We start from the raw sequence: 16,250 nt of genomic DNA, 5'->3' as shown, positions 1-16,250 counted from the left end.
TTTTAAAATGAAACTCAATAAAGCAAAAGTCAGCCTGTTAGTAGTAGTTAAAGAATGGACTAAGTGTCCTGATATAAGAATAATTTGTAAGAGATTTACATTTCTGTTTAGTTGGATGACAACACAAAATCACATTTATTACTTATGAGTGTAACAATATTATATTGACACTCCTTCTTTTTTTTCGTCTGTATTGCCATTTAAGCTAGAAATTATTAAAATACATAGATGTTGATAAAAAAAAAACCAAGTAACCTTGCTGTATAAGGGGAATTGATTGCTTGATTGATTGATTGATACGTACAGCAGGCTGTGGATTAAAAAGACTGATTGTAAGACACCCTAGTAAGTGCATTGCAAAAAAAATATATAAATCATCATAATTTCAGTGCAATAATCAATGAGTAAAAAAAAGGATGCAACATCTGAAAAACAATTAAAACGACATATGGAGTTTGTATATGTACTGTGGACTGTGGTCCAGTCAGAGCAGCAATTATACATACAATAATACAGTAACTTAAGCTGGTTTGATTCTTAAAACTCATTAAAGTTTAAAAGGCTAGGGGGAAATGAATAGGAAATAGGCCTATACCACGGTGGAAAAAAGTGAACACCAGACACTTGTGTCCTGTTAAAGGGACCTGAACCAAATCTGAACAAAAAAGTCACTGTTTACATGGAATATGAGCGTAAACAAACACGCAAACAGCAGGCCTATAAATAGACCTCAGTGGGAAAAAATCCAAGTACAGCAGCAGGGGGCATCAGCGATCCATAACCAACAACATCACAATGAGTTTTCAATAGTGTCAGTCTTCCTTCAACCAGACAAGCTCTCAAATATATTCAAGAACACTAAAGCTAATATTAGTAACATGAGGTATAAGAATCTTTCAGAGAAAGTTTTTTTTTCTTTTTCCCGTTGCTTCTAAAAATATGGTAGTGCAGATCACTAAACTCACCCAAACACTTGCGTTATAATCATCATCTGGATTCAGAGATCCCGAAAATGACATGAAAAAACAAGCTTTGATGACGACGTGGATGCGTGCTTCTCGTAACCAATCGTACAGCGATTCATGTTGCATGCAGCTCTCAACATGTAAATGAATGACGTTGGTAGGATGAGCACAAGCACTGTGACAGCATTCAACAGTAACTTTCCGCTCGAACTGGACGGACTGATGTGAACGGAAGCTGCGAGAGAGATTTGAACGGGAGGATATCTCAATATAATACAATTTCTTACACTTCAAGAAGAGAAGGGGACAAAATAAAGGTAGGCTATTTGACATAATGGTACATTGCACATTTAAAATAAAGTGGTAAAAAGAAAGCTTAGAGAAGGTATTCAGTCTCAGGAAACCAAACATATATTGGTGAAAAACTTAAAGGTTCATCTGCATATTTATTTAATTTGTGTCTACATCTTTTTAATTGCTTATACAAATATCTGCTGTATATTGATGATAGCCTATATTCATATTCAGCCTATATTCCTTTGACTAAATTAAATGTGGTCCCTTTTTATGATTTTGTAAGCTATATATGCGTGCAATTTGTCTTAAAACCACATTTGCCTTTTGATGGAGTTGTATATTAGAATTGTTTCATATTGTTTCATATTACTAGTCCATTATAAGGGAGATTTAAAAAAAAAGAGACTTTAACAATGAAATTATGACTTTTAACTATAGGCCTATGTGTTGTAATTGCCATGTTCAGAAAACACGTTACTAAAATCCATTAACTTTTTATTTTTTTCTTGATTCATGTCAGATGTCTTTTGGTCGGTCCCCAGCCATGTTTCTAGCTTCTTGTTGTAATATTAGCAAATTTGCACAATGAAAATTAAATCTAATATTTTGTATTTAAATATTAGTTGAATTTTAGTAAAAAAAAAACTAAAAAAAAACTTGCCCCCAAGTTATGCATCAACTGTTGCATCATAACTCCTCATAAATCATTAATTTTTACAATGATGTCCAAAAAAAACAACAACCTCTGACATAATGACATCATATCGATGGCATGACCTCACTGTCAGGGAGACGATCTTATAGTCAACCCTGTTACCATTTTTTATAGTAAACAACTGATTATTAAAAGTTTCACGAAACTTAAGGTCATGACCTTGAACACTATAGGCTTCTTATGGCTAAATTAACTATAAAATTGTCAATTCTGATTGTTTATTTATTTCAAAGCATAGTTATATGCCAAAATAAAATAAAAATGTTAAATATTAAAAGAAAAAGAAACCCATCTTGTGGAAAGACCATAAAATCGAAATCTGTGTTTGGTAGGCTAATTAAATGCTGAGATTAGAATGTTGAATGTGTGGTTCAAAGTTAAAGCAACACTAAGTAAGTTTTTTACCTTAAAATAATGTTTTCAAAATCGTTTCAGTGGTTCATCAAGTCGTGACATGGTGAAATGCACTTATGCCGCCGCTTTGCGGTCCTTTATCTGATATATCCACGCTATGTAAGATTGCCAGATCGGGTCGCGTTTCTGTAGTCCGAATGAGACATAAGAAAACTACAAATTTGACTTGCTTTACGGCAAGCGTTACAATTGCCGATAGGTGGAGCGTACTCGACAGTAGACTACAACTACATGTAAGATACCTAGCAGCTGGGTAGCTTTTGAATTGTCATCATGATTCCAAAGAGGAAAAGTTACTTGGTGTTGCTTTAATTCTATTAGAGCACTACAAAAAAAAAAAAAAATCTATATAGTTTTAACAGTGTCTTTTCATTTCAAATATTTAAATATGTCATATTTCCCACAACATTTTCCACACCTGTTTGATATGTTAGATATATTACAATGTTTCTTGATCAATCAATTCACTGGAAACCTTTAAAATCCAGGAAGCCTTTATTTTCCTTCATGTTTATAATCCATCAAAATATTAATCATAGAATAGTTGCTCTCATTGAACTCACAAAAGGTCTAGACATGATTTGGCATGTATGGTGACGTCTGTGCTTGCAATCCAAAAATCATCTGGCAGCCAGAGGCCTTTGAAACTGTATTAAAATGATATCAATACAAATAAATTCCACCCTTGCTTATGGGCATTAATACAAGCACGCATGCATTCATGTGTACACACAAAGAAACCCATAGACCTCACGCATAAATGTTAAACCATACTTTATTGCATGTCTGCTTTTAAAGCCTTGAGTTGTGCTGCCTCTATATTCGCCTTAAGCAAAGCCACAATTAAGGGACAGTTCTAAGTAAGAGTATCTCTCAGTGTTAGTCTAATTACACCACAATGTTACGTAAAACACTGCATTCAACAGCCTCGCAATTCTTTGAAAAATACCAAAACAATAATCAAACAATTAGACCAAGCATGCTCCTATTGGTTCCCTGGTAACATCTTTTCTAACATTCTACTGAAATCTGTTTATTTTTCTCATCTAGAAGCTTAGCAAAATACAGTTATAGCAACTAATAAAGCATATTACCACACTCATTGTGACAGTTCACCCAGAACTCCTCCATAACACACAACAGGTTCCCCTTTTTTTCTCTTTAGTGGCTGGGGGACTGAATCCTATAAATATTACTTAGCTTTACATTGACACTGAAACGTACCGTATTGAAGTACTGACAGCATCTAAATTATTTATGGATCAGTAACTTTACAGACTTACAAATGAATACAATTCCTTATTTTTTCTTATACTGAATTCATGGAATTAATTGGTTGATTCTGTTGCATTTATGATGAATTAAATTATTTCAATCACATTTTTTACTCATTTACAAATGTTTGTGACTTCTGATGCAAACTCATCTCAAAGAATGACATACTGTTAAACAAATAAACCATAAGAAAAAACATAAAATCAATAACATTTCTGTAAATGTTTAACCATTACTTTGTGTAATATTTATTTTGTTTGTTGTAGGACACAAAAGGCATTTTATCAACATGCTGTGAATCAAACAAAGACTATAAAATACACTGAAAACGCAACATAAAATAATCATGAAAATAATACATTTTATTCTATGCTCTAATTTAAATCTTCAGAATCCATATGAGGAATAGACCCAAACTCAAGCCTTTATTCAAGGATCTTCATCTCCATCTTCAAGTTGCAGCTGTAAATGCGTCAAACACTTGTAACAAATTATAAATAATTAATTAACAAATTAAATAAAATTTTTGTTGAGATTTAAGTTTAATATCCTTTTCGTGGGAACTCACCGCGCGACTGAATGTTGACACTGTGGGAACGCTTCCATGTGACTGGTCTCTGAAGCATGACTGAATTTAGGCCAATTTCTATTGGCTGACGGTAGTCGTATGACATAAGATGGTGTGCCATATGATGTGTGCCACATCCTGCATCGGAGGTCAGATACCACTTTCAGACCATATGGCAGCGTGGCAACTTCTGCCAAATGTGTCTCCTTGGGTTCTGCGAACCATGGAAGAGTTTACAGGATCCAGCGGGGTGTTGGAGCATGAAGTACAGTCTCTTTTGTTGAAAGAGGCTATAGAAATAGAATAGAAATAGAAGAGAATATATATTCCTCTTCCTGAGAGAAAGTCGGGCTTCTACAGCCGGTACGAAAGAAGGATCTGCGTCATCTGAACCGTACTCTACAGACTTACAGGTTCAAAATGTTAACACTGAAGCTCATCGTATCTCAAATCAGATCCAAGGACTTGTCACGATAGATCTAAAGGATGCATACTTTCACATATCCATCCTCAGGTTTGGTTTTGAGGGGTGAAACTTACCAATATCAGGTTCTTCCTTTCGGCCTAGCCTTGCACGTTTGTACCCTGCACGTATAGAGTCTATTTTTATGGCCATAGGCAAGATCAGGCTAGGCCAAGCCGTCAATTTCAGACGGTTAGGACTCATAGCAGCTGCGTCAAACATCATACCTTAGGGCCTTTTGAACATGAAACCATTGCAGCGGTGGCTCAAGACCAAGGGATTGTCCCCAAGGGGCAACTCTTTTTGCATCATCAGGGTTACACACAGATATTTACGTACCCTAGGGATGTGGAAGAAACTAGAGGGCTGCATTGGGATTGAGTCCCGCCGGGTCCCGCCGGGTCCCACGGGACCCAACGCAAATCTTGCGGGAGCGGGCGGTTTTAACTTTGCTGCGGGCGGGAATTGGCGGTTAAAAACAACAACTGCGGGATCGAGATATAGCCTAGCGACATGATGGAGATGTCAATTATGTGGAAAAGAACCTCAAACGAGGTATTTACAGCACAAAACCTAAGCAAGGCAAGTCTGACATTTGGACTACTATTCATTTTCCTGATCAGTGCGTCAGAATACATGCAGGCCAGGGAAACGAAACAAACAACCCCATGAATCTCTTTAATAACAGCAATACAAATACGTGTTTTTTCATGCGGAACGGGAGAAGACACAAAGTCAATGCATCTCTATTATTATGCGGGAATAAATTCTCAGAGTTTTGCAGGTGCGGGCGGGAGTGGACATGCATATTGCGGGAGCGGGCGGGAGTGTAACACATACGTCGCGGGCGGTAATGGTCAGAAATTCGGCGGGGGCGGGCGGGAACGGGATGAAGAAAACAGTCCCGCGCAGGACTCTAGAAGAAACCTTGGTTCTTGGCCCAAGGTCCCGCGTTGAGGGCATTGTGTCGTCGCAAAATACTAATAACAGATGCTTCCCTCACAAGCTGGGGTGCGATCCTAGATGGCCGCTCTGCTCAGGGTCTGTGGAGAGGTCACCATCTTTCATGGCACAAAAATTGCCTGGAGATGAGGGCTGTATTTCTGGTTCTGAAATACTTCTCCCAGACCTCAGAGGCTACCATGTTCTTGTCCGATCAGACAACACATCAGTAGTCCCATACATAAATCACTAGGGTGGTATGCGTTCATGCCCTATTTCCAGACTGGCGTGCCAGATCCTGCTCTGGAACCAGACTAAATACCTGGGTACTGAATCAGGGAGCAGAAACCCTGTCGAAGCAGGTGGAGTCAATCTGGTAGAGGTTCGGCAGAGTGGAAGTAGACCTGTTTGTTTCAGATAATTTGACACACTGCCCGCTCTGATTCGCCATCACACCTCCAGCACACTTGAGGCTGGATGCCTTGGTAAAGACATGGACGAGGCTATGTTTGTATGATTTGCTCTTTCTCAGTGACACGTTCTGTGGTTCTTCAGGCCTTCTGTCCTCTGCCTTTTCAATCTGCAGAACAGGAGACCAGGAGAGGCTTAATCTTGTATGCCCTGTTTGGGTCTCAGCAGCTGTTCAGAGCACAGGGGCTATCAGAGCCCACACTACTAGGGATGTGGCCCCTTCAAAGGCGTTACTGTACTATTCAGACGCAGCGTACTATTCCCTCGAAAGAAAACATCTTGGGTTAGACTGTAACCTCTGTTCCCTGAGTAAAGCAGGAGAGACTGAGTCTCCTTGCCATACTACATCATACTTGAATGTCTTCCTTCGGCCAATCAAAAGCTGATGATGTCAAATGCAAGTGCCCTTTTATAGTCAAATGGCGCACCATCTTACGTCATATGACTACCAATAGAATTGGTGCTGTTTCACACGTGCTTCAGAGACCAGTCACATGGAAGCGTTCCCAAAGTGTCAACATTCAGATGCAGCACATCGTGCCATATTCAGGGAACCAAGGTTACAGTTATAACCCGAGATGTTTTTCATCTAATATTTCTAAATTTTATTTCAGCTTTATTTCAATTACCGGAAATTATTTATAATAGTTTTATTTTCAGTTAATGATAACAATATTAGGCACTGCCTTAGCCTGAGCAATTTGGTTTTCATTGTCAAAATAACGTGATTCGTTTTTATAGGTCTTTGTGCTATCCAGCCTTTAACTGCTGAATAATTGAACAGGATTTGTGAGTGTGCATGTGAGTGGGTGTACTAACTAGCGTGTTCACAGTTTTATTATCCTTCAGCATTCGTCCCTCATATTGTCTGTTCAACAGACTGCAAACAGGCATGAGTCCGCCATCAATCTGAATGAAAATGATGGAGGATAATATTTTATAATTTTACCACGCTTCGTATTTGCATACACACCTGCAGACACACACTGCAGTCAAAGCCTGGAACAAAGAATAGCTGGGGTGTTTGGTTGTGTGCATGCTGTTAAAACCATGTCAGTTTGAAAGGGACATGAAGGATTTTTTTAGGGATTACAGACTGAACAAACATGCAAATTCTGCAACTGACATAATGGTGCATGATTTTCTTTTCTTTTTTATTTCTAGTATCTTTTTTATTAAATCAATAGTTCACACACAATTAAAATTGTGTTATTATTTACTCACCTGCTTCTACCCTGTGTTTTTACTTTCTTTCTTTTTCTGTGAATCACAAAATTATATGTTTGGCTGAATATCCAAGTGGCTATTTTCCATACAACAAAAGTGGATGGTATACTGCCAAGAAAAAAATTCTCTATAAAAGCAGTTCCATATGTGCTAAATATTACAAGTAATCTGAAACCATACAAACACTTATAGTATGAGCCATATGGGTAAACAATTTAATAATTTTTCATTGGTTATTCATTGTATTGCATTAATAATATTCTCTTCACTTGTGATCAATTCAAAAAGGAAATTTTTGATGCCAAACGCCATTGGTTTTTCCTTGTCATATGATTAAGATCTCCTTTTGTGTTCCATTGAAGAAAAGAAAAAAACACAGCATTGAAATGACATTTCAAAATTAATATTTTGGGGTGAACTAATCCTTCACTGTTGCTCAGCAAAGGTTATGTATTGGTGTGTTAGTGTTAAAATTTGAAAGTTTGTTCTTATTACGATACACAGTTTCAAACAATATACACTACTGTTCAAAAGTCTGGGGAATGCTGAAAGAAAATGTATAATGGCTTCCAGAAAAAATATTAAGTTGGACAACTGTTTTCAACATTGGTAATACTAAGAAACGTTTCTTGAGCAGCAAATCAGCATTAGAATGATTTCTGAAGGATCATGTGACACTGAAGAATGATGCTGAAAATTCAGATTTTCCATCACAGAAATATAAATTACATTTTGAAAAATATTAAAATAGAAATCAATTATAATAATATTACTGTTTTTATTGTATTTTTTTTTAAATTAAATAAATGCAGCCTTGGAGAGCATAAGAGATTTCTTTGAAACACACTATCTTACAGGACCTAATCTTTTGAACGGTAGTGTAGGCTTTCTTCTAAGAATGTTTCTTTTTTGATTGCCATAGATGCCACATATTGTCTGTTTTTGGGTTCCCTGAGTTTAGTTTCTCTTGCCTGTTTTGAGTCCATGTGTCCTTGGTTGCTCTGGTTACCTATTAGTTGATTGATCGGTTCCAACTGTGCCTTATTTTACCCCCCATTAACTTGTGTATTATACTCCCCTGTTTTGTTCAGTTGTTTGTCTGTTCTCTTCCATTTTATGTGGTTTTCTGTTCTCCTGTGTTCTTCAAGTGTCTCTGAGTGTTGTTACTTTCTATTAATAAAAATACTGCTTGCAAATGTACTGTATTCTCTACTCTCCCATGTGTGAACCAAGTACTGACGTTTTCTTCGTCAGCAGGCATTTGTTTGTATTATACAGAAGTGACCAAAAAAAGATATAGGATAATATCTAGTTTATAGAAATATAGGTTAATTTATGATTCATTTTCTTGTTAGAATGACAGATATTTTGAACAACCCAGAACACAGTCGAGAAGATTTCACTATGAGTGACACCGGAGAGCAAGGCGTTTCCTTTCAGGTTGGTGTCTCATCCAAGTCTTTTCATTCGTCATTTCATCCCAAGTTGATCAGTTCCTTCAATGTCATCTGATCTCTCAATTAAACTTTCAACTGATGTAAGATTCTGTGAATACTGTGTAAAGCTAATTGTCATAATTTTCTCAACTTCATGTCGTTCAAACCCTTATGACCTTCTTGCATTTTTAAAGAACAACCTGCATGCTCTTTTCATATAATGAAAGGGCCATTGAAATACTCAATATCATACAATAGCTTTGTGTGATAAATAGACTGGAATTTAAGAAATGATTGGCATAAATATTGTCCTGTTCAGATAACACAAAGTTATAGTATGGACACGTTTATGGTGTCATTTTGTTGGTCAAGCCCTGGTCGCGCTTTCACTTTCATTATATGAAAACCAAACCCCAAGATATTCTTTAAAAACTCCCTTTTGTGTTCTATGGAAAAAAGAAAGTCATAAAGGTATGGAACAAAATGCAAGTGATTAAATGATGACAGCATTTTCCATATAGGTGAGCTGTTTCTTTATGTCGATAAACATAAGTGGAGCATTCAACATCTACTTTATCTCAAAGATAAAACATCTATTTTCAGATTTTTCCAGACACAAAGGAGCGCCACCCCAAGCTGTCCAAGCGCTTGCCCTCCATCGTAGTGGAGCCCACAGAGGGAGAGGTGGAGAGCGGAGAGTTACGTTGGCCCCCGGATGACCTAAGAACCGCAGACCCTTCCAGCCATACACACATACCCTCTGAAGAGATCACACAGATGTCCGCTTCACAAACCCAGATATCACACAGCCAGAGTGCAGGTGTGTAAGACAATAATTTAGGAAAAAAGCTCTTGTTATTATCCACATTACTAGTACAATGTTCTAAAGGGGAAGTAGGCTATATGCTTATATGTGTTTCAGTTTAGAGAAGTTCATTTATAAATGACTATGTGCATTTCCCCCCCTCAGATGAAGTCAAGTGCAGCAGCCTGGAAACATCAGGGGCAGCTGAGCGTAACTGAAATTTATTAAAGACACTGTCGGAAGTCTGTCATTATCACAAGTTTCAGTTCTCACACAAACACAGCTGACAACCAACACTGGCAGGCGGGTGTGAATAAGATCAGAGCTCACAATGCTATATCTGAGCACCCTTTATAAAACATGCATGGCTTTAAAAAGACTTTTTCAAAGTCTTTTGTACTTTTCAAAATGGCTTTAAATTGCTTTCAGATTTGAAGGCCTAGTTTTGTATCTTTTCGATCTTTATCTTTTTGATGCGGAAATGATGAAAGTGCTGCATAAAAGTATCTTCAACATTTTTATGTTTATTCAAGTCTGAGAATATACTGAAATGAGTGTCATTTGGATGCCACAACAAAACATGGATTTTATGAGCCCCTTTAAATTTTGATGTACAAAATATTGTTCTATATGAACTGTTCCTGGATCTTAAGTAAACGGTAGAGTCAGCTGGCCAACACTGCATTGTCATTTAGCTTTAATGACCAGCTGATTGTATTATTTCACTTAATCAAAAGCTATACTTACCAAATAAATGGATGTAAAATATCGATTTGAAATAATTTTATTAGGTGAGATGAAAACGATCACAGAGAGATTACAAAATTATGAGAGAGATAAAATAAACACAGCGATGTACAACTGATCAATTGTTTAACAGTGAATATAGGCTACAGAAATATTTGACCACAGAAATGTGTAATTTACTCATTAGAATCAATTAAGAGAGATATATAATAAGCACAACATACACAATGGTTTTGGATACTTTGCGTATATCCATATCAAATCTAGAGCAAGATATGATTTGATTTGTTGTTATGCCTTTCACTTTGATGTATCCCAGAAGCCCATATATATTCAAAACGATTGAAGTGACCAATGTAAATCTCTTATTCATGTGAACATTATTCATTACACACTCAATGGCTGAAAACTTGATGTGAGGAGACTCCACCATCTGGCTGAGGCTTGTGAGGAATGACTGCTGCTGAACTTCAAACATGCCTGCCTGTCAATCATCCTGTGGACAAGGACATGCTTATGTCTCCAAGCCCTGTCTGACTTTCAGCAGACTCGAAATTATTAGAGGTTTTTGTGCATATACACAATATTTTCAAAGGACAATAGCTGAAGACCAACACTGGACTAAATACAGAGACATCCTACAACTTATTTGAAATTCTGACTTTAATTAGTTGTGTTTGCTAAGACAAGCGTGGCTATTACTATTTTCTTTCTTAGGGTTAGGAATTTAAACAGAAACCTGTACTTAAGTATTACACCTTGGTATATAACTCACTCTGAACAGTTTGTACTGCAGGCATGAATGACACTTCAAGTCATGCTGGGAAATACTGGCAAGGCCAACTCCAATATTGTGACTGGCAGTTAGTAACTAGTTATGCTTCGGCGAATCTGTGTCTTATTTTTACGGTCTCATTCATATGTTTTTGTACAATCTGCTTACACCCCAGTGATGTTATGTTTAGGGGTGGAAAAATCGCCACCTCGTAAAATAGGTTGTGAGATTGGTTTGGTATTGCACAGGCATAAGTCACTTGCATTTTTTTACAAAAAAAGAAACAAAGAAAACTAGATTTACAGCAATAGTTCAGATATTAATATTGATATTTTAGTGATGTGATTCTAAACCATACACTTCATGATATACATTGCACTCATGATATTTTCTTCATTTTTAAATCCCCTGTGAAACTGCCTTGATGTGTAACTCTGTTTATATACTAAATCACATTTCCTCTACTGTAATATTATCATAATACCATAACTAAATGGTTATGTTTGCTTTGAAAACCCTCCATCACTATCATATATGACGTGTCTCCATCAAGATTTTTTAAAATCTTTTTTATTGGCATGCATTGAAAGTTGTGACTTTTAGTCATTTTGAATAAATAATGGAAATTACATAATTAACCAGAAAATTCATATTCTGGAGAGAAAAAACCTGATCGGATTTTTTATTTTATTTTAATATTTTATTTGATCTAAATTGCCTTCATTCTAGATAAACTTTTGTGGTAAAAAATAAACATATTTTGATATTACACTTGCTCTTAAATATGTACTCATATTTTTGTTTGTTTGTTTGGTAAGTTAATAAAGATTAATATTAAATAACTGCTGAGTTTGTGTTCTTCATCTATTAAACCGTTCTTCTATGTTTAGACAACATAATCTACATCATTTAGCTCAGATGAATATTTTCCTATAAACTACCATTAGATGTAGATTATGTGCAGTGTTTTGTGCAGTTTTTAATATACACAGCAAGTTCTCTTCTTTGGTCAACATCCCCATTATTCCCAAAATGGCAAGGAATAATGGGGATATTGTTTTGGAGGAGCATTTTCATCTGATCCTGTCGATACACAACTCTTAACTTCACCTCCATTGTTATAGCCTTTTAATTAACTAGCATAGTCTGGTGGGAACTAAGAGCTCAAGTCTTCTCCTTGAGCTCTTCTACTGCTGACAGCAAGCCAAATCTATTTACCTTTATCACTCTCAAGAATATTGTAACTGTTTTATCATATTCTCCTCTGTTTTGGCCATGTTTCATTGTGTTTTAGTTCTGTGCCTGTTTGCCTGTGTGACCCAGTTTCCTAGTGTGTGCCAGTTTGTTCCCTTGATTTGATTATCTCGTTCACCTGTTGCCCAATTAATTAGCTCTTTTGTTCCTCTGTGTATTTAAAGCTGCTGTCCGTAGCTTTTTTTGGGTTAAAAATTATCCAAAATACATATTTGATAAAATACATAACCAGCCAGTGTTCAAAACTATCTGCTTGCCTTAGCTCGATGCAAAACGGTAAGCTTGTAATAATGTTTTTAATTTTAGTGGTACTGGTGGATTTCCGCGGGAGATTCGAGCATGTCTTTGCGTCATTACGTCACATCTGTACACATAAAGAAGGAGTCTCGGCTAGTATAAGCTATATTGCGTGTGAGGATGTTGGAGGTAGAGATTTATAGCCTTTTCTCACAGCACTTGATATAATTACACTTATCAATTTGATGGCGGATCCAGAAAGGTTCAAACGACGATCATCATCAGTGACAACTAGAGACTCACCCGCTGTAAAATGCAAAAGACTTCGTTCGGACTTCGGAGTGGCTACAGAAAGAAAGAGACTGCAAAACAAAACCCATGCGAAAACAAGGATAATATCGGAAGGACATTACATGATGTAGTCACGCAATGCTTGCTGACGTTGTTAACATTAACAATTAGAGAACATAGTATAGCTACTTTGCACGGTTTTGCGTGAAATGATAACTTATAAGCAATTGTTAGATTTAATCAGCGCGATTTACTGCAATGTCAGAACCAGAACAAAAGTGAATGTTTCTTACTAGTTCAGATGACATTTCCCGGTGAAAATTCTTATGTTGGTCATACTTCCAAAAAGAATAATCTGTGATTCTGAATGACAATATCCACATCGGCGCGGCGACTGACAGCTGCACACTCTCCTCAAACACTGTGTTCATCCGCGCTGTGCCGTGTCGAGGGTGTTGAACTACAACCCACGTAAAGTTGATAATTCCGCGAATGACTGCAATTGCAGATTTCGAACAGAGATGGCGACAAAGAGGAAAAATGCCGGACTGCAGCTTTAAGTCCCGCCTTCATTCAGTTCTTTGTTCGGTGTTGTCTATGTTTAATGGTTGATAATCTGTTTCCCAGAGTGTTCAGTAAGATTGTAGGATAAAAGACTATTTCCTAGTATTCTCCTTCGTCGTGCGCTTCCTTTTAGTAGCCATGCGTAACAAAAATGACAATGTGAACATTTTAAAAATCTATGTGGTAATAACATTCACAGATATTCACACACTATTTTCTATTTTCTCTCTAATCACTATCCTCTTGGGATTCAGCTAAGATGTATGTGGAGTTTAGTTCTTTTTCTTTTCTTTTTTTTTGTTCCATGTAAAAAACAGCTGGCCTTATTGAAAAGTTATTGAAGTGATTTTATATGTAACTGGTTCCCTGAGAAGGGAACGAGACACTGCATCAGCTGCTAAGCCACAGAAAGAGTGGTGCTGCGTCCCAATTCGCCTACTTATACTACGCCCTAAAAGTACGTACTCTTTTTGTGAAGAAAAAGTACATACTTTTGAGTGTGTAGCAAAAGAGTAGGCAAGCTTTGGGACATACTACTTCGTCATCTTTAACGGACAGATCTGTCGCGTGCATCCTATCACCGTAAACTGCCCTGTCAATCATCTCGTCACAGTTAAAATCCTCCATTCAATCTAATATAACTTCTTACCATTTCGGAGAGAATTGTTGTCGCACGTTCATCTGCCAGTCGTGGGTCTTTCATGCGGAGACTATCCTCATGTGTTTGGAATTTGAATATAATAATGCATTTAAAAGTTAATGGCTAAACGTATCTTTGCAAAAGTTCACAATGCTGCTGCATATGCAATATAATGTGGACAACATTGAATAAATACATTTTCGTCAGGTTAGATACTTATAATTAATCACTCAAACCCCTTTATCTAAACCTCTCTACATAACCGTCGGACTCGCGCGTCCTCCATGTCTGTAGTTTTTGAACACTTTTCATTCGTGTTTGTAGTTCTAACCGAATCCTCGTCCAACGCGCGATGGGTTGTGGGCAATATCAGCCGTTAGAGTGCGCATCGATCTGCACTTCGGATTCTGACCGGATATAGTAGACCATCCGGGTCTCTTTGGGACACTCATTTCAACATACTACGATTTGGGACGTACTAATTCTATTTTCGAATACTATTTAGGACGGATAGTATGCGAATTGGGACGCAGCATGGGTCATATAAATTACCAAGTCCCACCTTCCCACCTGTAAAGCTCTTTTAAGATAGTCTCTATTTGCCGCTGGTCTGTGAAATCTCTCCCAGCTCTTTGATTCCTCAGGTGGGAAGCTAATAGTGATACAGTCCACTTATGTACTCTGTCTCCTTCCTATCGGACCTTTAGGGAAGCAGGAATATATGCTTTAACCTCCAAATGATAATGTTCTGGAGGGGGTGACGAGAGAGTGGGATGCAAATGGCAATGCAGACCATCTTTAGCTCCGTCAACACTGCACCAACGCTTCCCTGCTCATCATCGCTCATCTCTGCTCAACTTAGCCACTACGCCTCTACATAGATCTCCAGGAGTCCTGGTCCAACCCCCACCACTCCACTGGGAAGCACCATGTAACTGACTAACTGTCACCTCTAACTGTTAGGCAAAACAGACAAGAGAGTAGATCGCAATCAGACCTGCAAACTGAAATGACCTCTTTAAGGTCCTGATTAGCACTCTGGAGGGGGAGTGCAGGCTGCCACGCTCACCTTCTGACCCTCTGCCAGGAACTATTACCAGGCCGCGGGTCAGAGGGGTTGACGGACCCTGGACACGGCGAGGGATGAACCTCTGGAATGCCACAGACTGAACTTCTAAACTTTTGCCTCTCCTCTCGACTACCAAATCAACAACAGTAACAAAGAGGCCAGAGAGCAACATCGGAGAATCGTTTTATCCTTCTCCTTTATCCCCAATAAGTCCACAGATGCAACGTTAGCAGCCATATTAGCTGATGGCACAAAACACGGACGGCAAGATATGAAAGCTTTAGCGTAAGTTCTGCCAGGAAGACTCAATCGTTACGTCACTTATTACCGCACTTTAGAGGGCATTGGTATTTTAAGTTATTACCTTTACATCTAACCAATCATGTTCTAATACTTGCGGTATAAAAGATCGGTACTTACACATGTCTGAGTTCGTAGATGCTGACGCAAACAATTACCTCCATCCTCCCTGCCACCACCAGGACAGTCCCTTCCCCTCCATCCTCCCTGCCACCACCAGGACAGTCCCTTCCCCTCCATCCTCCCTGCCACCACCAGGACAGTCCCTTCCCCTCCATCCTCCCTGCCACCACCAGGACAGTCCCTTCCCCTCCATCCTCCCTGCCACCACCAGGACAGTCCCTTCCCCTCCATCCTCCCCACCATCAGCAGGATGGTCCCTTCCCATACCTCCCGGGGGACGGCTGCGCCCCTGCCTTCGTCTTCAGGCAGGAAATGCAGATTCCGCTACCCTCGGATTGCGCGCTACCGGGCCTACGCCAAAGAACTTTATAAATATTTGCTTGCTGGGCTGTTAATAAATATATGCTTTTGTTACTTAAAAGTACTTATGCTTTTGTGTGCAGAGCCTTGCCCACCAGCATGGCGAACCGGTAACTATGCGAGCAGAATACAGTTTCTTCCACAAATGATGTTTTATAAACAAAGTTCGGGAGGAGCACGTTCAAATAATCATTCCAATCACTGGTCATCAAACAATTACCATGTCTACCCTATCAGCACGAGAAGGAGCATATAAGTATTCACTCTGTCAACTCACCTAACATTCCTTGACAGTTTCAGCATCCCTCCACC

General features: G+C 38.2%; 1 protein-coding gene across 1 annotated transcript; it reads left to right on the top strand.

Moving 5' to 3' along the window:
* Positions 1-1,036: 1,036 nt before the first annotated feature.
* si:ch73-49p17.1 (protein LBH) lies at positions 1,037-9,929 on the top strand. Its single transcript, XM_056248176.1, has 4 exons — positions 1,037-1,282; positions 8,693-8,777; positions 9,377-9,593; positions 9,744-9,929. Exons 2-4 carry the CDS (start codon positions 8,694-8,696, stop codon positions 9,794-9,796), a joined length of 354 nt encoding a protein of 117 aa, XP_056104151.1. The 5' UTR covers positions 1,037-1,282; position 8,693; the 3' UTR covers positions 9,797-9,929.
* The last annotated feature ends 6,321 nt before the right edge of the window (positions 9,930-16,250 follow it).

This window comes from Rhinichthys klamathensis, unplaced genomic scaffold (assembly GCF_029890125.1).
Source record: "Rhinichthys klamathensis goyatoka isolate OS25496 unplaced genomic scaffold, OSU_Roscu_1.1 h1tg000053l_1, whole genome shotgun sequence".
In the NCBI taxonomy this organism is placed as follows: Eukaryota; Metazoa; Chordata; class Actinopteri; order Cypriniformes; family Leuciscidae; genus Rhinichthys; species Rhinichthys klamathensis.
This window is presented reverse-complemented; position numbering and strand designations above follow the sequence as displayed.